General features: G+C 46.2%; 2 protein-coding genes across 2 annotated transcripts in view; both read right to left on the bottom strand.

Annotated features, from left to right (window-relative positions):
* LZTR1 (leucine zipper like transcription regulator 1) overlaps positions 1 to 10,972 on the bottom strand; it is a 35,451-nt gene extending 24,479 nt beyond the window's left edge. The window contains exons 1-9 of the mRNA XM_051771659.1: positions 10,762 to 10,972; positions 10,627 to 10,689; positions 10,323 to 10,379; positions 9,700 to 9,779; positions 9,227 to 9,335; positions 6,838 to 6,921; positions 5,334 to 5,391; positions 4,655 to 4,794; positions 3,468 to 3,669 (exon numbers count right to left, since the gene is read on the bottom strand). Of these exons, the coding sequence (XP_051627619.1) occupies positions 3,468 to 3,669; positions 4,655 to 4,794; positions 5,334 to 5,391; positions 6,838 to 6,921; positions 9,227 to 9,335; positions 9,700 to 9,779; positions 10,323 to 10,379; positions 10,627 to 10,689; positions 10,762 to 10,937 (969 nt within the window). The 5' untranslated portion in view covers positions 10,938 to 10,972. The remainder of the gene's footprint in view (positions 1 to 3,467; positions 3,670 to 4,654; positions 4,795 to 5,333; positions 5,392 to 6,837; positions 6,922 to 9,226; positions 9,336 to 9,699; positions 9,780 to 10,322; positions 10,380 to 10,626; positions 10,690 to 10,761) is intronic.
* Positions 10,973 to 13,208: 2,236 nt separating this feature from the next.
* Positions 13,209 to 27,437, bottom strand: part of IPO9 (importin 9) — a 38,348-nt gene continuing 24,119 nt past the window's right edge. Inside the window, exons 14-24 of the mRNA XM_051771654.1 lie at positions 26,451 to 26,610; positions 25,227 to 25,453; positions 24,869 to 25,017; positions 23,867 to 23,995; positions 22,337 to 22,612; positions 20,126 to 20,292; positions 18,007 to 18,140; positions 16,420 to 16,539; positions 15,404 to 15,505; positions 14,928 to 15,004; positions 13,209 to 14,332 (exon numbers count right to left, since the gene is read on the bottom strand). Coding sequence (XP_051627614.1) covers positions 14,222 to 14,332; positions 14,928 to 15,004; positions 15,404 to 15,505; positions 16,420 to 16,539; positions 18,007 to 18,140; positions 20,126 to 20,292; positions 22,337 to 22,612; positions 23,867 to 23,995; positions 24,869 to 25,017; positions 25,227 to 25,453; positions 26,451 to 26,610 — 1,652 coding nt within the window. The 3' untranslated portion in view covers positions 13,209 to 14,221. The remainder of the gene's footprint in view (positions 14,333 to 14,927; positions 15,005 to 15,403; positions 15,506 to 16,419; positions 16,540 to 18,006; positions 18,141 to 20,125; positions 20,293 to 22,336; positions 22,613 to 23,866; positions 23,996 to 24,868; positions 25,018 to 25,226; positions 25,454 to 26,450; positions 26,611 to 27,437) is intronic.

Raw genomic sequence — 27,437 nt, 5'->3', positions numbered from 1 at the left:
ACCCAAAATGTGGATAATGCCAGACTGTCTCAGGGCACCTGACACATGATTGCTGTCTGTGCTCAAGAACTGCTTCTAGACCCTTCCTGGAACTTACCCTGCTTTGCTGTGATTAATGCCCAAATTGTGCCCCCTTCTCCAGGTAACAACCCCAAGATTCTTCAGTCTCATGTGACTTGGCACCTTCCATGTTGCCCATAACAGGGTAGCAGGGGAAATATCACTTCCACCTGACAGCCTATTCCTGTTACTGGCATGTGTAGGTCTGGAAAGTCCAAATCACTCCCTGGATCACTCTAAAAAGCCCCTCAGGGCTAGCTCTGTTCAGAGAACAAGACTGGAATGGCAGCAATCACTCTCCTTCAGCGCAAGAAATCTCTTTTGCAAAGCACTATGAAAGTCACCACTGAATTATAGTTCAGTCAGCACCAAACCTTCTTATTTTGGACTCCAGAGGCTTTACCCACTCCATGCTAAACGTCCAAAAGAAGAAAGAATTAAGGATATGCATCACATGACCATAAGTAAGAAAGTAACCCTGCTACAGTGCAGTTAAGCAAAGTTGTAATGCAGTGTTTCTAAGATCACATCACATAATACAGAACAAACAGAACGTAAACTCTACAATACATCCGTTGGAAAGAGGGGAAGACACCAACTCTAAAAGTGAAGACAGATCATTCTGCTGCACAATAACAGAGGTCACCATCACTTCACACCCAGTGGAAACCCTCAAGTGCTGAGACAGCATTGCAATTATCGACTTCTATTTTGTTTCAACTTAATGTGAATAACTTTGTTCACAGAGACGGATAAATAGGGAAAATCCCAGTTCACAGTGTCCTGGGAACAGTATGGTATTAGAGATTCATTGCCACCATTAGAAGTCTTTGCCAAAAGCTCACAGAAAACAATTCTGAGAAATTATCTAGTTACCCCTCCAGAAGACACAAAATCATTTAAAACTTAAAATGACAGAAGTCCTTCAGATTTTGCAGTTAATCAGTCTTTTAGGAAAATTTACTATCATGTAAATCTCTCCTCCCATTTCTACCAAATCAGTCTCTAGATGCTGTAACACAGAAGAAAACTTCAAAATACAACACAAGCAACTAACAGACAGACCCATGTCCAGGACTACTGACAGCCCAACAAAAGAGCTCTGATATCTGAAATGAAGTTTCAGTAGGGGATAACTCAGGGAATAATGCTGGTTTACAACACTGCCAGGAGCAGTTCTGATCCTGGAAGCAATAATCAATCATGTCCCAAAGAACCAACGCCTGCCCAAGCCTCACACATCCAACAGCAATGCTGGCAGGAGCAGAACAGGATCTACACTCCTGAAGGCAACTGTGGCTTTAGAAAGTTAGAGAAGCAGTTTTATTAATTTCATGTGGCAATAAATCAGCTTTGTAAAGCACTGATTAGACTACTGTGAAATACTTTGGTCAAATAACTGTTCCCAACGAGGCCCACATGCACGGTTAATTAAGGGCAGTGTGTGCGTGGGAATCTCTGACTCATCCAACGCTGTGACGTGTCTCTGCAAACACACCAAACACAGCAAAACACACCAAACACACCAAACACACCAAACACAGCAAAACACACCAAACACACCAAACACACCAAACACAGCAAAACACACCAAACACACCAAACACACCAAACACACCAAAACACACCAAACACAGCAAAACACACCAAACACACCAAACACACCAAACACACCAAACACAGCAAAACACACCAAACACAGCAAAACACACCAAACACACCAAACACACCAAACACAGCAAAACACACCAAACACACCAAAACACACCAAAAACACTAAACACACTAAAACACACCAAACACACCAAACACAGCAAAACACACCAAACACACCAAACACACCAAACACAGCAAAACACACCAAACACAGCAAAACACACCAAACACAGCAAAACACACCAAACACACCAAACACACCAAACACACTAAAACACACCAAACACACTAAAACACACCAAACACACCAAAACACACCAAACACACCAAACACACTAAAACACAGCAAAACATACCAAACACACCAAACACACCAAACACACCAAAACACACCAAACACCAAAACACACCAAACACACCAAACATACCAAAACACACCAAACACACTAAAACACACCAAACACACCAAAACACACCAAACACACCAAACACACGAAACACACCAAACACACCAAACACACTAAACACACCAAACACACTAAAACACACCAAATACACTAAAACACACCGAACACACTAAAACATACCAAACACACCAGAACACACCAAACACACTAAAACACACCACCCACAGAGCACAGCACTCAGAGAGTGAGTGCTGTCACACCAATACTGGTTAAATTAGTAACTCTGCACTTGACTAGTTCCTGCAATACTCAGCTCTCTCAGTCTCTGCAGTTCCCATGTCCAGCACATGCAGCATCTCCTGCACAGCAGCTGGACAATCCCAACCTGCTGCCACATCAGCTGTGGTATTTTAATGTGGTTTAAGGTAAAATCTGTTCAAACCAACAAAGGCAGCGAACACCTCCATTCCAAAGCCAGGAATCTCACACTTCAGTACGGGCTCCAGGGAACCAACTGCTTGTGTAGTCTGGGATGAAATGATCAGAGGCCACTGCAACCACATTTACTGAAACGTGCACTGAAATGTGCACTGAAGCCAGGCAAGCCCTCACCACTTCCACCTGGAATACCAGCTGATCCCACACAGGATCTGTAGCTGCACTATGAGAAAAAACTGGCATTTTATCACAAAATCACTGCCTTGGAATGAGTAGCCCAAAAGATGTTAGTCATCTTACCTTTTTTTTAATTTTTTTCTCATTTGGGGTGTTGCCTTGGCCCTTGGTGGTCTACAGCCTTTTGATGTCCATGTAAAAAATTGGCATTTTAAAATTTATATCTCTTATTAATACAAATATGTTCAAAAAAGCCCTTTATGAGCCCTATTACTATTTTCCAGCCACACCTTTATAAGCAAACACTTTACACTTGACCTAGAAGGGAAATGCTATTCGGTATAATCAGAATTTATAAGATTTTACGTGCTTGGGCATTATCACAGTGACACAATCAAACTTTGTCTAGCTTTGAACTCTGCTTCAAGAGTATGGCACAGCCAATCACAGAACCACTGGTATGCAGTGAATTCGTAATAAAATTTTCCCAAATAATGACTGACTCATAGCTCTAATTACAAGTGCTTCACGGTATTTCTTTAAACAGTGCAAAGCAAAGTTTTAAGTGTGTCAACACTGACTAATTTTTAAGGACTGTTGCCCACAATATTTGAGCTGATTAACCATCTGTGGGAAGAAGCTGTTAACAATTTAGCGAAAAGTCAACGTCCTTGTCAAAAAAAAAATGTCCAGAGCAAAAAAGAAAACACACAAAAAGGAAGGTTTTACCTCACTGTCTGGGCTGGGCTGGATGACCTCCCAGGTCTGGGAGTCCACGTCGTAGCAGTGGAGCTCGTTGGGCAGCGTGTTGTCTGCAGCCCCCCCAAACACGTAGAGGTGCCGGTCGAACGCGACCATCGTGTGCCCGTATCGCCGCTGGGGAGGGGGGGGGGACCCCCGAAGCAGGTGCTCAGTGGGAATCCGTGTCCAGCTGGGACAGTCAACAGGAAACAGGGTATTTTTTTTTACAGCTCTTTTAAATTTTCTAACTCTCGGATCATAAGCACAGAGGAGCTCTGTTACAGCACCCGCTGAACCCGCAGGAGAACAGGTGACACGCTGCAGGTTGCTGAGACCTGCACCAGCTCTGTCTTGCTGAACTTCCAAGAACATGATAAAGCCAATGCACTTTATGTGAACCCCAATGTGTCAATGTGAACCCCAGCTGTTCAGTGAGTTCATGTGAACCCCAATGTGTTCGTGTGAACCCCAACATGTTCATGTGAACCCCAGCAGCTCAAAGAATACAACCTGGGCAGGAATAGGTGATCTATTCTCACACATTTTAGGAACTAACCCCTCCTAGGACACCATTCTGATGCCATGTCCCACTTGGAGAAGGACTCACTCACTTTGACAGTATGATTTCAGCCATGGCCCGAAGGCCATCAGCTGCTGTTTCAGTTATGGTTCTACTTCAGCCATAAACCAGCCAGATCAGGCTGTCAGAACACACCGGTGCATCTGTATTCCCACTTTTGGGCATTTTTATCCCATCAGGCCATATTTTCAGAGCAAGTCACACCAAATGTCTCAAACTAGATACTCAGGATTTTCACAAATACTTGGCATTTTACATTTCCCAGTGGCTCCAGTATGAATTGGTATTTCACAGGACCTCTGGTTTTAATCCTCCTAGGAAGGTAATATCTGGTATCCCATTCTGAGCACACTGAGATTCACACTTCCTATTTAAAGTGAATCTACTGAATTTTCTGTTCAGCTGCTGAAAAAGACCAATCTGACACACATGGCAAATGACAAAGTCTAGTGAAAACAGTCCATATTTTTTCTTATCTACTCTTCTTTGTCAGGAGATGCAGCATCCTTCCTCAATACCCTTAAGTATTTGCATTTCTCAACTCAAGCAGTCAAGGATTATGTGGATTTTGCACGACTTAACTGTCTACACTTACATCTTTTCCTTGAATTCAAACTGGAAGAGATTATTGGTAATCTTTGCTCCGCTCTGGCCAGAGAAAACAAACATCTTATCTTTGCAAACCGCCACAGGAAAATTACAGCATGAGGGAGGAATTTCACCACTTTGTTCAATCTGAAAGATAATGAAGTTCAAAATTAGAAATGTAGTATTTTAGGGCACAACTCCACACACTGAGGAGGCTCAGGCAGACCAAGCACACAGCAGCTCTGTGTGCAGACACTGTGCCCTGGAAAGCTGGCGGCAGGTAATCGACTTGTGCTGTGCTCACATGTCTGCATAGACTGATTTTCCATGGATGAAATGTTGGGAGGACACATTCCTAAAGCTCCTAGTACTGGAAGGATCAGGACTCTGATCAGTCAAGCTCTCAGTCCATGGCAATGGTCTGAATGGGAATGCAGTGCTGCTCACAGGGAGCACAGCAAATCCACGTGGGCAGTCTAGGTTCAGTTCACAGATTCACAAGCAAAAATCACCCTTTCATATACACTTGGTTTTCCAAATCAAATTTTAACTGTTTCTTTTCACTGTGGGTCAAAAGCACATTCTGGAGAGCGAGCAGTGCAGTCCAGTGTAGGACATTTTAAATAACTGTGCAAGAAAACCAAAAAACATAATTCTATGTGTTACTTGAAACTAAAGCTTCTTACCTCTTCCCAGCAGGTCAGCTCTCTGTCCTGCAGGCCAATTGTCCACATGTCATTTAATCTGTGCCATAACACAAAAATGCTTGATTTGAAACAGTTCATTTTCAGTAATGACACTGAAAGGACAAAACCCCTATTTCATCAAAATTCCCATTGCACAGGAAGAATCTCCTGCTTCCACTGACAGAAAAACAACTTTTTTCCCTGTACCTAAATTTGACAGCCTCACCCCAGCTTGCTTTAGCATCTTGCTGCTTACGAGTACACTGAAGTTAACAGTTACACACAGTGAATCAGTCTGGAGCTTAAGCATTTGAGCTATTTAATCTTCAGGATTTTTACAGAAATACCCTTTATTACCCTGTATCCTTCTGCTCATCCCTGCTAACTGCTGAGAGTGACCCCAGCAATTATTTATGGGACTGAATCCTTCCTTAAATACACAAAGAAGGACAAAGCAGGTAAGCTGACACATCTCTGACTGTGCTGTTCCCAGGACAAGTTACTCTGTAACTACAGACATTTCCTTTGTTCAAATCTGCCTGGAGGCTCAAGTTCCACAAAAAGACATTTTTTATCACGATTAGACACATCTAACATAAATCAGACAGCTCCTCTCACCCACTCCCTCCTTCCAGCTACCAAGGCCCTCAGGGGACTCCCTAACCTGGCACTGAACAATCCCACAGTCATGCATCTTACACCAATTCCTCCTCCAGAAATAACAAAGAGATCCCATCTGTTTTCCCAATTAACAGCAGTTCTTCTGGAGACTTTGAGGAGCTGGAAACTCTTCTGCAGATTCTCCTCAGAAGAGGAGGCAATCCAGGTCCTCATTTGTGACAATCTCTGTGTGCTCTCACAATGCAAATACTGTACATCAACAATCAATAAATTACTCCTCAAGTTCATCAAGACAAAAAAATATTAATGTTCAGAATTGACTTTTCCCTGACAGACCAAGAGCAAATTCAAAGAACTGCTGTGAGACAAAGCACCAGGCTTTCTTTAACTTCTTGGTACCACTCATTTCCAGTCTTTTCCCATCTGAAATCCCACCTCCTTTCAACCTAAATATCACATATTTTCAGAGATTTTCAGAGAAAAAGCTGACACATTGCTCTTAGTTCTGTCAGATGATTTCACAGCAAATCCAGCTTTGCTCTCTAAGTCTTCAGCAACATCAGCCGGCCTGTGCAGGGGATCTTTTGAGAAATGCACATTTGCCAAATTTCAGAGATCATTTTGCATCCTTACAACCAAGCAGGCTGTAAAATTACACAGCCACAGCCACTCTGAGTGACGGGATTTTTAGGTTTTAAGCACGTACTTATCTGAACATGAGACGGTGAATTGCAAAAGTGTGATGCCCAACAACAGGCTGGGTTTGCAAAGCTCCAGTTGCGTGTTTAAAGCCCTTGGGATATGGAAATGCCTCTACAGAGGTGGAAACTGAAGGGTTGGGATTTCACAAAAGCACTCAGGGAGAGGGTGATCCCCCCCATACCGTGCATTGCCATCGTATCCAGCAAAGATCCACAGCTTGTCACTGTACACTGTCGCACCATGAGCTGACCTGGCCACTGGCAACCTGCAAAGGGAGAAAATGCAGAAAAAAATGTTATCTCAGCTGCAGAGGGGCTGTAGAGGGATCTGTGTCACAGCTACAATGCAAATGTAAGAAGAAGGAAGTCCCCTACATAAAATGGCTTCTGCCATCCACCCTCCAAACACTGAGCCTCTGAGGGGCACGTGTTAGTCCTGCGCTCTGCTGCCTTCACTGGAGAGAAACCACCTTACAAACAAAAAAATTCCAACTAATTCCTTGCCAGGACTCAAATACTCTTAAGAGCATCTTAAGGAAAGTAGTTAAATAACTGGACAATTCATAGCACCATTGGTACAGGAAGGTGGCAATCCCTACATGTATTCCCACATGCTAAGCAGGTGGGACACGGAAATGAGACCAGGACAGAGCTCAGGATTCTGGTTTGGGATCATTCAAAGCTGTTCCTGATACAGTGCTCACACTGAAAGATAAACCTACGATTTCTCTTCCACAATCTTTGTTGTTTTTTACTAAATCAGCCAGGCTGAACAAACTTGTGATGCCACAAGGCACCTGTTGGCTTGTCTGAGGTCACTGTGCAGTATGAACACTGTAACTGTGGGGAAGGACAGGGACATCTGAGTTTGTAAACTGTGAGTAAGAATTAATCTCCAAGATTTCCCAAGTTGCTAGGATAACTGAAAGAGAAAACACTAATGTGGTCTATGTTCTAAAACATAACATGTGCTCATCAGAGGTGAGCAACAGTAATGCAAGAATGGACTGTACATTCCTCAACCCTCCCCACAAGTCACAATTACAAATGTTCCCTTTGCTCTGCTCACTAAAATCTGCTTTTCAGAAACTTCAAATATGTAAAGGACTGCAGGTAAAGACACTGTATGGTCCATACAGGGGAGTGGTAAACACAGAAATATAAAACGGTTTGGGCAGAAAAGGACATTTAAGCCCATCTCATTCCATCCCCTGCCATGGGCAGAGACACCTTCCACTAGCCCAGCTTGCTCCAAGCCCTGTCCAACCTGGCCTTGGACACTTCCAGGGATGGGGCAGCCACAGCTTCTTGGGCAACCTGTGTGTATTAGGGAGGATTCGAGCATACCGAAATCTTGAAATCATGACACCATTGCAAGCTCAACAAAACTGATATTTATTACCAAGAGGTGGCCAACAAAAGGAACGAACTCAAAAGAGAGGAAGGAGGAGAGAAATAAGCCCCCAGCACGACCTCCCCCAGTCACCCAGCTGTTGCCCATGAAGTTATCTCACCAGCCTAGAATGCCTGTAATTACCAACAGCAGAAGCTGCATCCCTGGAAAGTCAGTAAGTTCACAAATCGGCAAAGGCAACATTGTCCTTGATGTGAAGCCAGCTCCCCAAAAAGGAGCTATCTGCTTTTTTATACAATTAACTGATTATGCCTGTCTAGGCTGGGGTGGCCAGTACTGCCCTGCCAGAGGTTCTCAGTCCCACCCCCTTGGTTATGTAAGTGTGTCTCTTCTGCCCATGAGTGGCTTTTCCCTGTGTACTGCACTCGGGGGGGTCTTTTCCAAATGAGTCTGGGGGCGTCCTTCATCACTATAGTCTTCAATTTCTCCTTGGAGAACGATTAGCCAACCACAGAACACCAATTATATAGAGTTCATACAAAAACTCCCTTCAAGGACAAAGTTTCTGTTTTCTGGTTTTGCTTGTTTTCTCATAACTTGGCAGGGACAGAACAAAACTTTCACAGGTGGCTGGGCCGAACACAGACCAAAAGTATCAGTGTAATTAACCCCTGATACACTGTGTCAGGGCCTCATCACCCTCACAGGGAAGAATTTCTCCCCAACATCCCACCTAACCCTGCCTTCTGGCAGTGGGGAGCCATTCCCCATCGTCCTGTCACTGCAGGCCATTGTAAAAACACCCTAAGTAGTTGGATCACAATCAGTGCCAGGAATGGCATTCTGAAATGAGTCAACTTTAGGAAGTAACGTGTTACTGATTTTCATTTTTTGTGAAATGCTGAAAGCTCAGGATCAAGAGGGATCAACAAATTCCATGCTATCCTTGAAACTGAAACAATTCAAAAGAAAATTGCTCCCAGCTTCCTTTGCTCCCATCCCTCCTGTTACAGAACTTCCACTACAGTGCACTCTGGAGTGGAGGCCTTGCAAAAAAACTCTTCTAGAACCAAAGATAATTTTCAGAAAACTTAATTGAGAAACCAGAGCAGCAATCATCTTGCAGCCCTAACATGAGTACTGTAACTAACTCTGCCTGTGCCATGTGAAACAGGGCCAAGTCCCCCGAAGCAACGGGCAAAGACACCAGCTCTTACCTTCCCTCAGTCTTCCACTCTGTCCACTGTCCAGTCGCAAACTTATATTCAAAGAGATCGTTTTTATTCTTCAGGTTGGAATTGGAATAAATGTCTCCAGTGTAACCACCTGGGCAATAAGAATTTCATTAGACTCTAAGGCAGTGGAGCATACACAGTCCAGGGCATTGTATTAGGAGAAACTCTACATTGCACAAAGAGCAGGTATCTGGTATCTAACTACTACAGGTGAGAGACTTTTCCTCCACATCATCTCCTACAGAATCACTGTGGTAATGAGTTTCAAGTCTTCATTACTTTAAACAAAACAGCAAAAGTATTTCCAAGCTAAAACTGAAATCGCATGAAAAATACTGGATTTACTACTGAATGAGATCTTTTGACACTTCCTAAAAATCTCCTGTTCTTTTTCCAAACCAACACAGCAGCACATTTACCACTCCAACCACAACTGTAACCTGCTGCTGCCTTACCAAACACAAACATGCTGCTCCCATAGACCACGGCAGAGTGGTGATACCGCGGTGCCGGCGGGGTCCCCGTCGTGAAAGCCCTGCACAAGTTAGAACAGCAGCAGTCAAACACCCTGGTCGTGCTTCAGGCACTCAAAGCTACTGTTCAGATTCAAAAAAAACCCCAGTTGTTAGAAGTTATTCTACTGTTCCTGAGTGTTTAACCAGTTTTGGATTCTTGACTACGCTACGATTTTACGACACAGTGCTGCAGCATAAATGGTTACAAACATGCTGCTGCTGAAATTTGTTTGGCAGAGCTGGAAAGTGGGGCACAGGTGAGACAAGACAGACTGCACAGTCCAGAGGAAAGGAGGCAAGACAGGTACGAGCCTCCCTCAGCACCTTCCCTGCCCCAAGGGGTGCAGCAGCCGGGTCCCTCTGCCCTCCCACAGGCTGCAGGAACAGAGGTGACCCCGGCTGGCAGGGATCAGCTGTGACAGCGCTGGCTGGGGGTGACACTTCCCTCAGATGCTCTGGTAGAGCCACAAACTTTTACACCCGGACTGGAGGTGCTGAGAAAAGACGCCGTGTGCCCCAGCCCTGCCCGCGCCCGGGGGTGGGCGAAGGGCTGCGCTGCCCACCTGCACCACGAGCAGTCCTTCACGTCGAAGCGCAGCAGGTCGTTCAGCATCGTTTTCCTGAGGGGAGGGACGGGAGAGGCGGCTGAGCCGGGCCAGGAGTCGGACGGGGATGGCCACAGACCCTCAGCCCCGCTCCCCTCGCACCCCGCTCCCCTCGCACCCCTCTCCCCTGACACCTCTCTCCCTTCGCGCTTCTCTCCCCTCCCACCCCGCTCCCCTCGCACTCCGCTACTCTCACGCCCCTCTGCCCAGCCCCGGCCGTGCTCCCCCCGCACTCGCTCTCCCCGTTCCCGGCTCCCCTTACCCGTTGTCCCCGCCGAACACGTAGATCGCATCCCGATAAGCCACCACGGTGTGTTTGCTGCGCCTGCGGGCGGCACGGACGGGTCAGCGGCGCCGGGACCCCCCTCCCCGCCATCCCTCCCGCTCCCCCGCTCACCGGGCCCCCACGAACTCGTCGCAGGGCGGGAGGCGGCGCCAGCGGTGCACGGTCTCGAAGGGCCCGAAGTTGAGGGTGAGGTACTCGACGCTGTCCGAGCAGCTGTGATCGAAGTCCACGCTCGGTGCCACTTTCGAGCGCCCCGCGCCGCCCGCCGGGGCTGTGGCCGCCGCCATGGCCGGCGCCTGCCCCGTGGGACTACAGCTCCCGGCGTGCCCCGCGCGCGGGACTTCCGGCGCGCCGGCCACCTCCACGCCGGACTACAACTCCCGGCGTGCCCCGCGGCCGAGGGCTTTGGCCTGGCCCCTGCCCAACCCTGGACTACAGCCCCCAGCATGCACCGCTCCGGGGGCAGTGCTGAGGCGCTGAAGGTCCCGGGTTCGAGGCCCACGGTGCTCGCGGAGATCCGCGGTGGTCCCGACAAGGACGGGGATCCAGGCGGGATTATACGTTAAAAGAGTTTTATTTGTTAATAGAAAAACCCCCAAACAAACCAAAATCAATACTCATGCATATGCATTAAGTCTCATTCCAGGGTCCGAGCCGGGCTGTTGGCTGGTTAAACGCGGCGGGCTCGGAGCTTAGGTCGGGGTTCAGCTGCTCCCAGGAGAACACCCAGCAAACACAACGCCCGGTTCATCCCCACGGAGAGCCCCGAGCAGGGCACGCGGGTGCCAGGCACCCACACAGCAGTGGCACGTGCCCAGGGTTGTGCAGTCGCCCACCCTTCGGTTTTCGTTTAGTTTGTATTTCCTAACATGGTGTCGGTCACCTCTGTGGCTATTACTTGTTCCCAACAGCAGACAAGGCGAGGGGTGCTGCACCTCAAAACCAGACCACAGACACAGCTCCACGGAGTCCAGCAGCTTCCATCCCGAGCAATCACCTTATTACTGGTCAGAGTTGTTTTGGCAGAATTCCTGCAGCAAACACAATCCTTGTTGAAAGGCACATCATGGAGCATTTGGAATTCTGTTAGCAAGGAGGACAGTTAGAAGGCCAAAAAGCAACAAAGTCACGAGCACCAGCAGGACCTTGATGAGTTCCCTCAAACCATCTCCCTCATGCACTGTCTCCCAAATTCTATCCAGCCTCTTCTAGGGGAATGCTTGAGTCAGAGTATTTCTTGTCAAGAAACCCGGCACAGGGTGAGTTCACTGGCAATAGCTGCTGCAGGACCACACTGTCCCTGTGCCCATCCTGGGGACAGGACCAGCTCCAGGGCTGGTCCCAAATTCCAGCTCCTGCACCGTGCCCGGCCAGCCCAGACTGCACCCGAGCTGAGGCTGTGGGCAGAAGAATGCAGAGCACTGGTCCCCAAAAGCCACTGATCCCTTCTCACTCTCCTGGAAAAACCACTGATAGCTGCAAATCAAAGCAGCTTCTCCCAACACACCGAGCCCAGCAGGAACATGACACTGGCCCAGCCACCTTTTGGACCTTACAGTCACACAGACACCCCTGGATGTCTCAGTTCAGTGTCAGTACCACTAGGTCAGTCTCATTCTTCATGGTCTTGTTTAAACCCACCCTCTGACCTGCCTAAAGCCCCTCTGAGGCACAGTCCAGCCAGCTCCAGCTTCAGCTCCAGCCCCCACCAGAGCAAACCAGCCTTCAGTGCACTGTTTACTCCTGACACCCCGAAAACACACCTTGATGCTTCCAGATGTCTGGCATTCACTTACCTCCAAGTATGGATGGCTGGTTTTGAGCCTTTGCTGCCAACACACGGGGCAAAAATAGCTGGTCCTGGTCCCTCTGAGGACACTCCTGACCCTTCCTGCACAGTTATCAGGACACACCCCTGCAGCCATTGGCTTCTCAGAGGGCTTCCAAGAGGGACTGCACTGTTCAGTTTAATTTTTTTCCCTTTTCAGTGAAAGCTGAAAGAGACAAAGGCCCAAGAACAAAACTCCTAACAGACTCCTATTAGTACGACAGGAGGGCCAGGGCACCAAGTTTAATTAGATATTCTTATAGACCAGAGAATCCACAAGGAAGAAAGACACTGCGACACAACTTCATGGAAAGAGCTTGTACCTTATTAGACACATAAAAATCAGGCTTCAAACTCTGCTTCTCACAGAGTTAGTCAGGCACATAAAATACTGAGAACTTGAGGATGGCTCAGAGGAGTCTCCAGGGAATGGGGGATTGCCCCAGCTCTGCCCATTCTCAGCCATAACATGAGACCAGCAAGATACAGAATGACTCCAGCTTATGGAGGTTTTGATACGACGTCGAAGCAAATTATTCCACAAAGGAACAGCAAGTGCCTTTCTTAAGAAAGGAAACTCTACAATGGCTCAGCTTGTTGTTTTAGATGTATCCAGCACAGGACTCCCTTTCTGTTCAGGTGACTCCTAACATCCTCCAGGCAACATGTACAGAAAGTGTCCTAAGGAGAAATATGTCTTTAAAAAGTGACTTCAGGAAACAAGCGCAAGTTCCTTTTAAATCTGTTTTTATAAGAAGGATACCAATGTACATTTTAATAGTTTTATTTTCACTTTCCCCCAAAAGGGAACCAAAGGCAGAGAGGTGTTGTGAGATACATCACGCTGTTCTCATGGGGAAATCAATTTGCAAATGTTATTTTTACCACTCTATAAGAATACACACAGGAGTGTGAAAGAAGCAGAGGAGTTCAGAGTGGCTGTCACGGAGCAAATATGTTAAATACAATCAGGTGTTTTTTTTCCCCCTAAAAATCGTGGCTCTCTGTGTTCCAGAAAATCAGTCTTTCGCAGCCACATGCCACAGGAACAGAAATTTAAGTGGTGGCTTCCTCTGAGTATGTGCACACACAAGTGTTAGCACAGAACTGCTCCCGTGGGAGTGGACAGCAGATTGTGAGCGACAGAGCCCCATCCACACCAGGAGAGAAGATATGCACTCAGGTTTATTATCTCAGCTTCCCCTCCAAACTCCCATGAACAGGCTCCATCCCATCCAGGCAGCTCTGATAAGAGTCTGTGGTTCTATAAAAGAAGTCATGTTGTAGGATCAAGATTTTTACCCTGTGTTACGTGAGTGCCAAGAGGAACAACCTTCCCATTTCTCAAGGTACATCCAAGCAATCCGTAAGTGACCCAGTTCCTTTCTCTGTCCAGCTGTGCTGTGGGAAACTCAGTCAAGTGCCTCTTCACAGGCAGTTTGCTTTTAAAAATATTAAGGACACCTTTTTTTTTTATCTTTAAGAAATTCCTGGAAAGTTACTGCGGAAAATGAAAGTGCTCCCATGGTGAGACCGATGTGCAACGTCCTTGCTGCTTTCTCGGGATTCCCTCCCTCAGCAGACTCCTGTTAAGATGAGGCTCAATGCATCGCAACGAGGCCATGGCCCACCTGGAACAGGCAGGCAGACACTGGAAAATGTTTTATGTTCAATCATAAAACGTGGAATTAGCCAAAGATAACCTGTTGTTCAGATATGATGGGTCTGGTCTCTGGAGTGGGTCTATATCCCAATGGCCTGAAGCACTCGCTTCTCGTTGTCGTTGAGGTGGTCGGAGAACATGGCATAGCAGGGCTGCTGGGCAAACTGGCACAGGAATTCAGTGAGATAGGCCTGGAAGGGACAGAAAACACCTGGTCAGCACCAACTCTTCTTGGAAATCCTGCTGCTTCCATGTGTCAAGAGAGATATATGCCAAGTAAGACCCTGGGATTGAAAGGAAGAGAGAGGAGCGATGCAGGAGGAGGAGTGGAAGCAGAGGGAAGGGTGGGAGCAGAGGGAAGGGCTCATCAACAGCTGCAGGTGGTGGGAAAAGCAGGAGCAAAGTGTCACACAGGGGCTGACTGGGTGGGAGCACCTCCAAGTGGAGTATGAAATTCTGTCATGTTCACTGTTCAATCTACTCCTGACTTCTGCAAGTAGCTGTGCAGCTCATGGGTAGAAAAGTCTTATCTCTCTCTGTTCAAAGAGTTTTCTCCATTTACATTTTCAGATTAATAGATACTGATCATATGGAAAAATAGCTCCAGAAATTTTTGGAATACTCAGCTCTTCCAAAAAAATTTCAATTAACTGCATCCCTTTGGGATAACAATCAATAGCTGATGTTTCCAGTGCTTAGAGATTAGTTAAAACACAACATTTTAAAAAATTAAAGTTTATAAAGAATAATTAGAATCTGATAAAACCCCTCATTCTAGAGCATCACCTGGAGATCTATTTGGTAAAGAGGGTCCTTTAATGCATCTGGATCGTCCTCTTCATCATCTTCATAGTAATCCTCATCTGTCAGAGGCAAATCAGCAGGTTTTAACATCAAACAAAGCAAAACATCTCAGGAAGTTTCCTATTAGACAACTGAAACCCAAGGATCCAAAAGTAGTTTCAGCACTTCTGGGGGGAAAAAAAATTCTATGCAGAATATTCACTCCTTTAGTTCATGTGACAGAAACCTCTGAAGCCTGTGCAGCCTGTGAACCCCCAGGTGATGTTATTTATTATGCAGTGATTTAATCACTCAAAGCCATGGCCCTCTCCAGAAGGTCCTTATTCACAATCCCAGAACAGAATTCCTTCCCTGTGCCTGCAGCCTCTGTTTTGCTGCTGACAAGGGAAGAAAACTTTGACTAGGGTGTCACCTACTCCATTTTTGCTCTGAGTAAGGACTTTAAAGCTGTTACTCACCATACTTGTTTGTGGAAAGAATATCTGACAGGAACTGTCCTGCTAAGCCTTCATCTTCATCCTCGTCCTCTTCCTGATCCTCCCACATATCATTGGAATCATCTGTTTAGAGAAAACAATATTCTAGAAATAATGCAAATTCCAAGAGGTCCAGTCTGTGATCACTCTACAGGGGACTGGAGTCTGTAGGCAAAAACATCCCTGCGTGTGTGAGTCGACAAAGGGAAACCCCTGCAAAGTTCCCTGTTCTTTTGGAATGATTCCAGAACTGGAGCCAAGCAAACAGCAGCAGCAAGAATGGATGCTTGAGTCAGGGAGGAAGAAAAGCAAACCAGATACACCACGAAAGGATAATTTTACTGGCACATGGTCAGATCCCATCTTCCAAACTAGCCCAATATAATTTACAGATCTAAGGATACACAACACTGACTGGTCTTGTTCTTCCATTTTATTTATTTTTACCTGGAAGAGATTGATAGCACCTAAAATATGGCACAGGGAAGGAAGAGCTGTTGTGCTGGCAGTTGCTAATGATAATCTGTACAACAAGACGAGAGCTGGAGAGGGACTCTGGACAAGGGATGGAGTGACAGGACAAGGGGGAATGGCTTCACACTGACAGAGGACAGGATTAGATGGGATACTGGGAAGAAATTCTTCCCTAGGAGGATGGTGAGGCCCTGGCACAGGCTGCCCAGAGAACTGTGGCTGCCCCATCCCTGGAACTGTCCAAGGCCAGGTTGGATGGGGCTTGGAGCAACCTGGGCTAGTGGAAGGTGTCCCTGCCCATGGCAGGGGCTGGGATGAGATGAGCTTTAAGGTCCCTTCCAACCCAAACCAGCCTGGGATTCTGTGATTCTATGAGCTTATCCTTTGGATCACTGTTCAAGCCTATGTAATTACAGGTATCACGATTTACTGCTGTGAATTTCTTATTACTATAGAATGCTTCTCAAGAGAAGACAAAGTATATTTAAGTCATGGAAAGAGAAAAAGCAAACCCAGTATTTTACCTTGGTTCCAATCTGCAGTTGTCTGTCTAGATGCATTTGCTTCCATTGCATTAGAGAGTTCATTTATTATTAATTTTAAGATTTTTACTAACAAAGGAATGTTTGTCCAGCGCTCAGGATCTATAAGAAAAAAAAATATTCATGCTGCTTTTAATAAAATGTTGTAAAAAACACACCTTTTTTTTGTTGGAGTTGGTTTTAACTTGTTTGGGAGGTTGGGAACTAAAAACAACTGACACATACCCTCCAAGCATTCTTTCCATATACCCTCACAGCTACATTCCCAAAGATCTTAACCACAACATCAATCTTGCATATTCTGAGTGCAGAGAAGGCAGGGGAAAAACCTTCACAGCTGAATGAATGTGTGACTCTACTCCTGCAGGCTGCTTAATGGAGTCATCTGGAACAGCCTTGCTTTCCTGAAGTACATTTACACATCCACCAGTGCTTTCATGTAAATGAGCAGTGCAGCAATCCCAGGTGTGGCTCTGCCCCATCTGAGCCACTGTCAGCTCCATCTTTTCCTCACTGGTGTTCCTGCAGGGCTTAACTATTCCATAGGGATAGCTAGACAGTGCATTTGCCCTTAATTACAGAAGTAAAGTTCCTATCAAATAAAGAAACTGGGAGCACCAGTTTTAGCCCTTACTGGTATTAGCATTAATCTTTGTTTAACTCAAATGCCAGCAGTTACCATTCTTCAGTCTGACCAGACCAGTTGGTTTGGGGTTTCTTAAGCCAAGAATAATTAGGCAGCAAGTGCTTTGTGACCATCACTTACCTCTTATACTCCTAGAGCTTCCCCCTATTTATCTCTTTAGTTGTTACCATAGTCCTTCCCTGGCCCTGCCTCACTCCAAATCCCAAGCCCGTGGCAGTTGAAAACTCAAGGAGCCTCAACAGGCTCCCAGTTTGGATCTGTACAGCCACCACATCCCATCCCACAACTGGTATCACACCACATGGCAGGACCTCAGACAGCTGAGGACAGCAGCTCCCCAATGTCCTCCCTCTGGAGCTGGGTCCTCAGCAGGAACTGCCCAGAGCTCTGCCCTCTCTGATTTAAAAGATGAATCTCTCAACAGTAATCTCCAGTTGAAGATTCTGCGTTCAGCCAACTAAAAATAAGACAAGTCTCATGCAGGAGACTGGTCAAAGCTTTCCTTAAAAGCATCTCTAACTTGTTGAATTCTTGCTGATATTTGTGTGTCTCATTGAAAAAGACACCCCTTAGTTTTAAAATCTCTGCATGCACTAAAACCACTTTCCTCTCAGGCACCAGGGAATTATCAATTCTGTCTCATGATGCAAAACAGCAGTGAATAACTCTGCATCCCATAATCACCTCATCCAGTTATATCAAATCAGATATCAGGAGTCTTCCAAATCAGTCTTTGGCAGAATTAAGGCAAATAACAGATACATTAAGTACATGATGTATGGATTAGCTCTAAAAACCAACATGTACCTTCTGCAGGAACTATCTCCCACAGTTCTGTGTGATCTGCCAGACCTATTTAAGGCCTTTCACAGCATCTACTTACAGAAAAAAATCCTGTTAAAAACAGAAAAGTGGTTACTTACTTTTGGCCGACTTGGATCGTGTCCGAATTCCCTCATCCATATTAAATATTTCTTCTCCCTTCACCCTGATGTCCTGAAGTCGCTTGTCATCTGTGTTGATGCCATACTGAAGGAGTTTACACAATGCTACAGAGCTGGGGAGCAGGGAATAGGAAAATTACAGATCAGAATTTCCCCAAACTGTCTGGCTTTCAGAGTGCCCTGCTAACAGAGAACAACACAGAGCAGACACCCACATGCCCTATCTTCTACACTTTTGCCAAGAGCAAGCACTACAGAATTTTCCCATTTCTCCTGCTTTATGTCAGCATCCAAAACTGGACTGAGCTCCTGACCTGCACAGCAGCCAAAAACTGGCCAAGCTTTGGATTAAACACCATCAACAGTACACACATACACACACATATGAAAGGTTTGTCCAGTTCAGAAGGGCCACAAATGTTAAACACATCCCTGAAGCACCACGTGCAGATGAAGACAGAATTAAGAGGAAAGCAGTGGCAAGAAAGCAGTAATTCAGCTGATGTGCAGTCATGATCTGCTCCCTTTCTCCAGCCTCAATGTTTGTTTTCACCTCTGGTCCTTTGTGGCTCTGCTACACTCAGACCTTCATGAGCTCTTTCCATCTCTTCTGCTCAGATTTCTACGCCACACTTTCAAACCTTCTCCAGTTCCAGGCTGTTTTCAAGTCATACTGAGGATGATGCTGACTACAGGTCAAGGTCAACCATCTGTGCTTGGCACTCCCAAACCTCTCTCCAGGCTCCACAAATCTCAAGCTGAAGTTTTGGAGCTCTGTGGAACTCAACTTGTTTTGTGCTTTCACTTCTTGCCCTCTCTCTCTCTCTCCCACTATGGCTCTGAGTTCTGCTGGTCTGGACCCAGATCTTACCTGCCACCCTGAGCTGCCCAAAGTTTTCCCATCCTTTAATCAGGTGACTCAAGACCAAACAGCCACTTCTTCAACCTGCCCTCACCAGGTGGGGACTGCTGCACACAGAAGGTGTTGGCTGCTCTCAGGGTCCCTGAACAAGAGGCTCCTCAGAGCAGTCCCTGCTTTTCCTCAGGACACAGAAACACCAAGCATTTTCTGAAGCATGGTAAGTGGCACCCCAAACAACCCAAATCCAAATGTTTATTACAGGATGAAGCCCTACACACCACCTGTACACAAACAACTCTCATTTTGGACAACAAGGAGACAGCTCCGAACAACCACCTTTAACCTTGTTCAGTGTCAGCCTTGGCTTCTCCCTGTGCCATAAACAGCCTCAGGGGATCCTGCAGACAGCCCTGCACTGTCAAAATGGGGATAAACCACCGGGCTTAGGGATGAAAAAGATCAAGTGTGACCAAAAAGAGCACGAGATCCCCAAACCTGTCTCTTGTCCTGCACGATTATTTATTAACTTCCATTTTGAACCTGCTTTTTCTCATTATTTATTTCACAGGCTGACTGCTCATAACAATAACATAACAACACACTATGAAGTGAGTTAACAGCTGGTGAGACCCCTTAGAGTGGTCTGTGAGGCTTCACATTCCCAGAAAGATCAAAGACAGCAGCTGTGGCAAAATTTAAATGAATAAAGAGCATTCCATGCTTTGGAATACAGCACTCAGACTCCACTGGAACACAAATGTGCTCCACAGCAAAAGGGAGAGAAAACCGTTGCAGTTGATTTCTTTATTGACTTTAAATAGATTAACAAATCAACAAGAAATCACCAGATTCTCTTACAAAACCCCCTACAACCCCCCAAAACTCCACAGTTGTCTACAAAGGTGATTCCACATCTGGAAGTTATTCTCATCCCATTCAAAGAAGTTCAATCCCAAAAGCCCTCCCGTACTTGCAGGAGACACCCCTTTCCCCCTCCTGTCTGCCTGTTCCAGCCCAGGAACCCCAGGCAGCAGGAGGAGCACTGAAGAGGAAGATCAGAGCTTGCTCCAGTTACCAGGGCTCTCCTGAGCCGAACTGACAGCGCAGGGAAAACCCATTCTGCCCAACATTGGCACACAGGGATCCAAGTCTAAAGCAGCTCCCCCTTTCCCCACCCCCAGCACTGAATGGCAATGGGATGATGGCAGCTCACACAACTGGAGCTGTGGATCCCACCTGACTTTGCCTTCATACTGCCCGTAGAACAGGTGCTGCCTGCTCATCCACTCAGCCATCACGAACTCCAGGGCCGGCTTGCCAGTGGGGCCGGGGAGGCTGCACAGGAATTCCAGGAGTGGCTCCAGTTGTGAGTGAACCAAGTGAGCAAACACCATGATCAGGGACTGCAGGAGGAGAAAGGCAATGTTAGCTGTACATAATTTAATAGCTGAAAATGTTTTATCAAATATTTAAGGAACTGGGTTCCCTGCAGGAATGGAAGCTGTGCTTACCAGCTCCAGGAAGAAGGGAAAGTACAACCAGCTGCAAGACACTGTGCTACAAACACAGGCACTAAACTACTACAGTCAACAGCAGGGTTCAATCACCCCAAAAACACCCAGCAGGAATAAATCTACTCACGTCTATGCCCAAACTAACAAACATCCCTAAAGTGAAGATTAAAAAGCTATTTAAAAAATATCAGAGGTTGGTTGCAGTTGACTTTTGACCAGCAAAAAATATGGTATGGCAACACTCACACTGCAAATGCCCAGTTTGCTCCATGAGCAGAAGCTGCAGAGGTGGCTCTGCATAGAGTTCAGAATCTGCACGTGTCCAGCAAAAACGTGTCACATCCTCAGGTCAAAGAACAGTTATTGGCCCACAGCCAGAACCCTCTGGTTCCACAGCCTCTTCCTTCCCCTTCCACTCCAGGGATTTCCCACCATCATCTTCACACTTCTCCTGCATCATCACATCATCACTCAGCAGCACCTTCCCAATTCTAAGTGCACTTTGAACACATGCTTTTAGGGAAAGAGTTGCAAGTTTTGGAAAGGTTTCTTTACAAGATGCAGTTTTGCAGTCTAACTCCTAAAGACCAGAGGCAGAATTCATTTGCTGTGTCTGTCTAAATGTCAGTCTCCCACTCTGAGGGCATCTCTGTAGCCTTCCTCAGGGAAAGGCTGCCCAGCTCCAGAGGCCTATCTTCCAGGTTAACACAGGGAAGAAATCCAGCATCATGAAAGGCTCTTTTCCCTTGGCTACAGGGGCTGCATGGGAGTGCTTTAGATTAAGCTTCTATATCTTTTAAATCCAAAAATAAGCAAAGTGAGAGCCATTCCAGCTAACGATCAGCAGTGTATCCAGGGGGAAAAAAAAATCTTAAAGCAGATGAGATCTCTGCTGACATTCAAATGGCCTTGATGACACACCATGTGCTGGCTGAAAATGCACATTCAAAAATCAGAGAAATAAGGTAACAGGGTTAGAGCAGAGTGAGCCTCAGCCGAGTGCTGCACTGTGGGCAGTGGTAGGATCTTGCTCAGCAGTGCCAGCAAAAAGCTTTCCCCAGGTGCTGCTGAGGAACCAGGGCAGCCATTACGAGCTGTTTTACACTGAGGGCACACACAAGAAAGACAGGAGAGAGAATGAAGACCATAGGGACAAAAATCACTCTATAAAACCCTGCCACTGCAAGTAGGTCAAGGCTAGAAGAGATAGTGATGCTCTGGTTTCTCACTTGATGGAGGCCACCCACACCTTCCATCCACCAAAAGCTCACCTTCTCTCAACTCCCAGGGATTTATCCTTGGAATACAGCACAAACCCACTCAAAACCACGTGCTGCCTTTGCAATAACATCCCTACCGAGGGAACCCCTATCACTACAAAAGTTTACTGCTCACAAGCACAAGGGCATAGTGCATTAAATGGGCACGGTGCACAAGGGCATGGTGTACTATTCAAGGAGCATTAAAGCTTCCTCCCAAGAGCCTGTCTTACCATGTAATCTGACAACAAAAGGTTTAGGACCTGAGGGAACAGCACGAAGCTGTGTTAGGGGAAGTTTAGGTTTGATATTAGGAAAAGATTCTTCCCCCAGAGGGTAGTTGGGCACTGGAACAGGCTCCCCAGGGCAGTGGTCACAGCCCCAAGCCTAACAGAACTCAAGGAGTGTTTGGACAATGCTCTAAGGGACATGGTGGGGTTGTTGGAGTGTCTTGTGCAGGGCCACGGGTTGGACTTGTTCCTTCTGGGTCCCTTCCAACTCAGGATATTCCACAATTCTATGATCAGAGCAGGCATCTTCCTGGCTACTCCAAGAGATACACAGACCCTCCAATTGCACAAGCCACAAATAATCAAGCACAAAATGAAAAAAAATTATGAAAATGTCTTTTCCTGGTGCTTCTACTCACTCTGCTGGGTGCCCACCCCGCTCACCTGCATCACACTGAGTGTCTCTGCCTGTTGCATTTTGCTCAGGATAGCTCTGAGGATCTGGTCCAGATTCTCTCCCAGCTCACTTCCCGCTTTCGAAATCAAAGTGGAGACCAGCCTGCCCACAAAGGCGGCGGTGAACTCGGAGGTCCGTGGGTCCAGGAGCTGGCTCACCACCTGCATCACGTACCACAGCCCGTTGTGGCCCTGCTCGTCGTGCCACTGCGCGATCTGCTCCAGCGCCACCGACACGTACGCGCGCAGGCACTCGCCGCCGTTCTGCACGAGACAACCGGCACAGTCACGACTGTTAGGAAAGGAAATGGCCAGGCACCACCACCCCAAAACAACCCTGAACCAAGATGGAAACAGTGGGCAAACCGTTGGCAAACTGCAGAAGATTTACGAGTAGTTTCTACGGACTTCGGTTCGTTATCAAGAACAACGCTCCTCACTGCCCAGGCAGCGATCGAGAGGGTCAACCAGTAAATACAGCAACAAGCAGCTGCAGTTTTGTGCCAATCTTGTTACACAGAGAAATTCAAGGAGGTTCTAACAAGTGAGAGATGAAGACAAAGAAGTGTGGCATGAATGAAACCCAACCCAGAGCCGAGCTGCAGTCCTTCAGAGTTCTTAGCACAAAGATCCAGAAAGTAAGCAGCGCGCAGGTCTGGAACCTCTTCTTGCTCTAGCTTATTCTTACTGGTCTGTTCTTTAGGGAAAGCCATTTCCATGATCTGTATTCGCACGACAAAGGGCAGCTGCCACTATGGAACTTCTTAATAAGTAAGGAATTAAACCAGCTTTGTTATTCAGATACTGGCTAGTAGCTGGAATGAAAAGGTTCCCTGCACTGCCAACCTCTGATGCTTTTCCTTTCTTGCTTAAATACTCCAAAGACATCAGGCCACAGCCAAGCCTGCCAGCAAGCACAACTGAGGCAGTACTGATGCTGGAGATGATTCCCTGCTTTCCCTCCATCCCACACCTGGTTCAGTCACAAACAAGTCTGCCTTCCTCTTCCCACTTAAATGAGTACAGCAGAAAGCTGCAAGGAAGAGGGCTAGGAGGTCCTTTGCTGCCCGATGCCTGTATGTGTCCCTGAAGACAGCCCTTCCACTAGGTGTGATGAATGTTATTATGGGGGAAGAAAAGCAATATGGATTTGTTTCTTTGTTTGGGATTTTTTTGTGTTGTTCAGTTTTTCTGTTGAGTTTTGTTTGTTTGTGTGTTTAACATGCTCCAGTGCATTAAAACGAAAAACATCCAGGATGCTGCTTTACTACTCCAGTCCTCCACATTCAGGAATGATCAGGAAAAGTCACCCTAGGCCCTGAACAACAGTAATTTCCTGGGAAACTGGAGGTGGCAGAGACTCCTGAGAGGGTCAACAACAGCAACTGGCAAGCACAGCCTGGGCTCCCTCAAAGGCTGTGTCACCTTGCACAGCCCTGCAATCCTCACCCTCCTCAGAGTGGTACCTGCCTTCCCCTCCCCACAGTGCCACCTCCCTCGCCCTCCCCACAGTGTTACCTGCATAGTTGCATTGTCATCTGTGTTGAGGCTGCACTGTGCCACTGCAGGGAATGCCTGGCAGATGAGGAGCTGGGACAGAGGGGGTTTTGTATTCCTCACAACTGTGGTCAGTATATCAATAGAAGTCTGAAAGGAAAGTACAAACCAAAGCACTGTCACAGCAGCAGCCACAGTACAAGAAGTCAGCACTACCCACCCCTGCTGCAAACATCAAAGGTGTGAAATGCAGGGGTGTGGCCACTGCTGCAATCACACCCTGAATTTAGTCTAGAACAATTTGTAAATCTGAAAACCCTGGAGTCATGCACCCAAACATCACTGGTGTGAGCTGTGAAAGTTCCCAAGGCAGTTCCGACATTAAAAGCAGTGTCACCACTTAAACATGGCAAACAGATGCATGTTAATCAGAACAGCCAGAGAACTGTTCTAGTTGACTTGTTCCATTTTGGTTATATTGATTTAAATTCACTTTAATTACCCATAAGCAATTGTTACAGTCATACCAATTAATAGGCAGATTACAAGCATATCAATAAGGATGTTTATGGGTTTAATCCCACACAATCATTCGGCACAGTCAATGCTTAATCTTTTATTAGGGCACTTGTATAATTTATCTCCAATTTATACATGTGTGATGCATAAATCAGAAAAAGCTTTAGGAAGCAGTGCAAGGAATAATCATGTAGCCTGCTGCAGAACATTCCACCAATGATGGGAGACTATTCCTGCTGAAAGATGACAAAGTCAAAGCAAAATGACTGGGGATACACTGCAGAGACTGGAAGAAGGCCAAAGGAGCAGTTTAAAGTGAACTTTTGGAAGCATCTCCCCCCCAGCTGCAGTTTGCCTTCTCTCCACAGAGAAACCTCTCCCAGTGACTGAAGCCATTGCTCCAAAGCATGTCCAAAGCAGCCTTTCTGCTCTTTGCAGAGCAGCCATCCTGTTACAGCACAGGGAACATCTCCAGCCCAGGCCATGCCCCACTGAAGCACTTACTGCACAAAGCCCTGCAGGGATCTTGTCAGCAGGGGCCTGCATGATGCTGACAAGGGTTGGTATCAGCCTCATCTGCATTGGACCCTGGCAGGCTTCTATCTGAGCTAACTCCTTAAAAATATCCTGGGCAAGAGAAGCAACAACGGGATCTGGAGAGAGAAAGTACCATTTACTAAAACATACACACACATCCCTCTCAATTTTTGCCACCACTCTTTTGACTAGGCAAAGCAGCAAGCTTCCCCTCTACCTTTACCACAGGAATCAATGCTCATTCAATTATCATTGATTAAGTTTCCAGTAGCAAGATTCAACAGCAAAACCAAGTGTCCTTTGGGAATGTAGCCAGAATGCCTACCGTTACTGTACTTCAGGAATATTGCAATGGTGAAGGGGCAGATCTTGTTCTCCATGCTGGCTGTAAACGCTGGGTCCACCGTGCAGACAATGCACAGTGTTTCCATCACCAGGTTCAGCACCTCTGAGCTGAACTGAGTTGCCAAGTGGATCAGGCCATCCAGAATGCTGGGAAGGAACGGCTGCAACACATGGGTGCTCTCGGAGATCTTCAGCTGGTCACAGTAGCTAGACAAGAAATTTGTTATATAAAAATACATTCATAATATATCGAAGTAACTTATTTATTTAACTCTAGATGATATATAAGGAGTTATTTCATCCTATCTGTTCTTATTCCTTAAGTTCTCTCCTCTGCAAGTTCTCCCCTTCAGTCCACTACTGCTTGATCTCCCAGCAGCTCAGCGGGAATGAGGAGGAAAGCTCTCATCAGGAATCTCCCCTCCTCATTCCATCTGTGATGTTCACACAAGCAGAACTGAGCCATGTGATGTTGGAAGCTTCCACTGCCTCTCAGTGACAGACCTCTCCTAAGAACTGCTCATGGATGGAGAAAAGGGAAGAAGTCCAAGACAGATATTTGCTGCTTACAAAGTGTTTCGTTACCATGTTCTATGCATGAGCTGGGGGATGATAAAGCAATTTCAGGAATAACTAAGTTATAAGTCTCTGCCTTTATTTATTCATTAACATTTCAGTGCAATAAAGAGACAAGGTGTTTTTGGTGGGAATAGAGTGGGGAACAGCAGCGTTTTTGCAGATTTTTTGTTATTGGTTGTTTTTTTGATTTTACAAGTATGTTCACTTTTCACTTTAGAATCGGTACAGCAGAGCTTCCTTCTGACAAAAATGGGGTAAGAGAATCAAACCCCAAACACTTCCTATTGTTGTGATTGGCTCCATAAGCCTGTGTGGTGTCAGTCACCTTTGTGATTGTACAGGAGCAATCTGGGTTTCATTCTCGTGCTTTCCATCACAACCTAGTGCTGCTTCTCCTTGTGACTGTATCCATTACAACACTTCAGCCAACCTGGAACTCCATGAGAATTATTCTATTTTGAACCTGCAGGCTTACACTTGTTAAGTTGCCATCTATTTCATTCAAAGCAAAACCTTCCACAGAAGCCCATACAGAAATGTTATTATTATTTGAACAAACTGGTTTCATCAGTGTGATTTATACCCTCTGTCCCCGGGACTGGGGAATACCTCAGGGTTTACTTACCCCCAGATGGCTCTGACTGCAGAGATCCGGACAGAGGGAGGTTGGGTTTCGTGTAACCCACTGACAGTGGCTTGCAGGAACTGCTGGATGAGCTCTGGAGACATGGTCACAGTGAAACGGCTGGCAGCCCACAGAGCCCGGCCCAGGAGGAAAGGAGACACTGAAGCAAAACAAAAAAAAACCCATGGTTTTAGAATAAGCTTTATGAGTTTAAAATCACAGCTGCTTCCATCCATTATTTAAAATCGTGTCATCCCAGTAGGAAAATGCTGAGATGTGGCACACAAGACAAGTATGCAGGCATAGAAAGAATTTTTGTTCATCAGCAGAAGCCAGTTTAATATCCTTAGTTATTTCAAAGAATAATTTCTCATTTGTTTATAAAAGACCCTCCTCATTTCAACTACTTGAAAACTACACTTGAATTTGTTCATCAGTGAACAAAAGCAAAGGAAGAAAACAGGCTCTTCCAGTAATTCCCATTTGTCCAGCTCAATATTCTGTCCCCAACTGCAGCAAACAGCAGCAGCTTAGGGAGAAGAATCAGAGTAACAAAGCACTTACCCAGGAGTATTTCACAGATCACTTTTCTAGTTTGGAGCCATCACCTTGCAGTTACAGAACAGAATGTTCACCAGTACCACAGAAGCACTGGACACTCATTATCTACTCACCTGCTTACACATCAAGGTATGATGTGTCTTTTCACACTTTACCCTGCCACCTTTTCAGGCTAAGTCTCCTTACCTATCTGGGCTAGCTTCAAACAGGAGATGCTCTCTGTTCCTCATCATCTTTACTGACATTACTTTATGCTTCTGCAAGTACTAATTTTAAGATGAGGACATAAAACACTGTGTGCAAGATGTACAGCAAGTATATCTTGGTTATCTAAGTCAGTACCCTGATTTGTTTGTCTGTACCATTACTGACCATTAAATGGATATCCTGCGAGAACCATCTCCACACTGACTCCAGGAGCCCTTC

The sequence above is a fragment of the Manacus candei genome, unplaced genomic scaffold (genome assembly GCF_025592945.1).
Source record: "Manacus candei isolate 608988 ecotype Guabito, Panama unplaced genomic scaffold, ASM2559294v1 h1tg000139l, whole genome shotgun sequence".
In the NCBI taxonomy this organism is placed as follows: Eukaryota; Metazoa; Chordata; class Aves; order Passeriformes; family Pipridae; genus Manacus; species Manacus candei.
The sequence above is the reverse complement of the archived record's forward strand: the minus strand, read 5'-3'. Positions and strand labels throughout refer to the sequence as shown.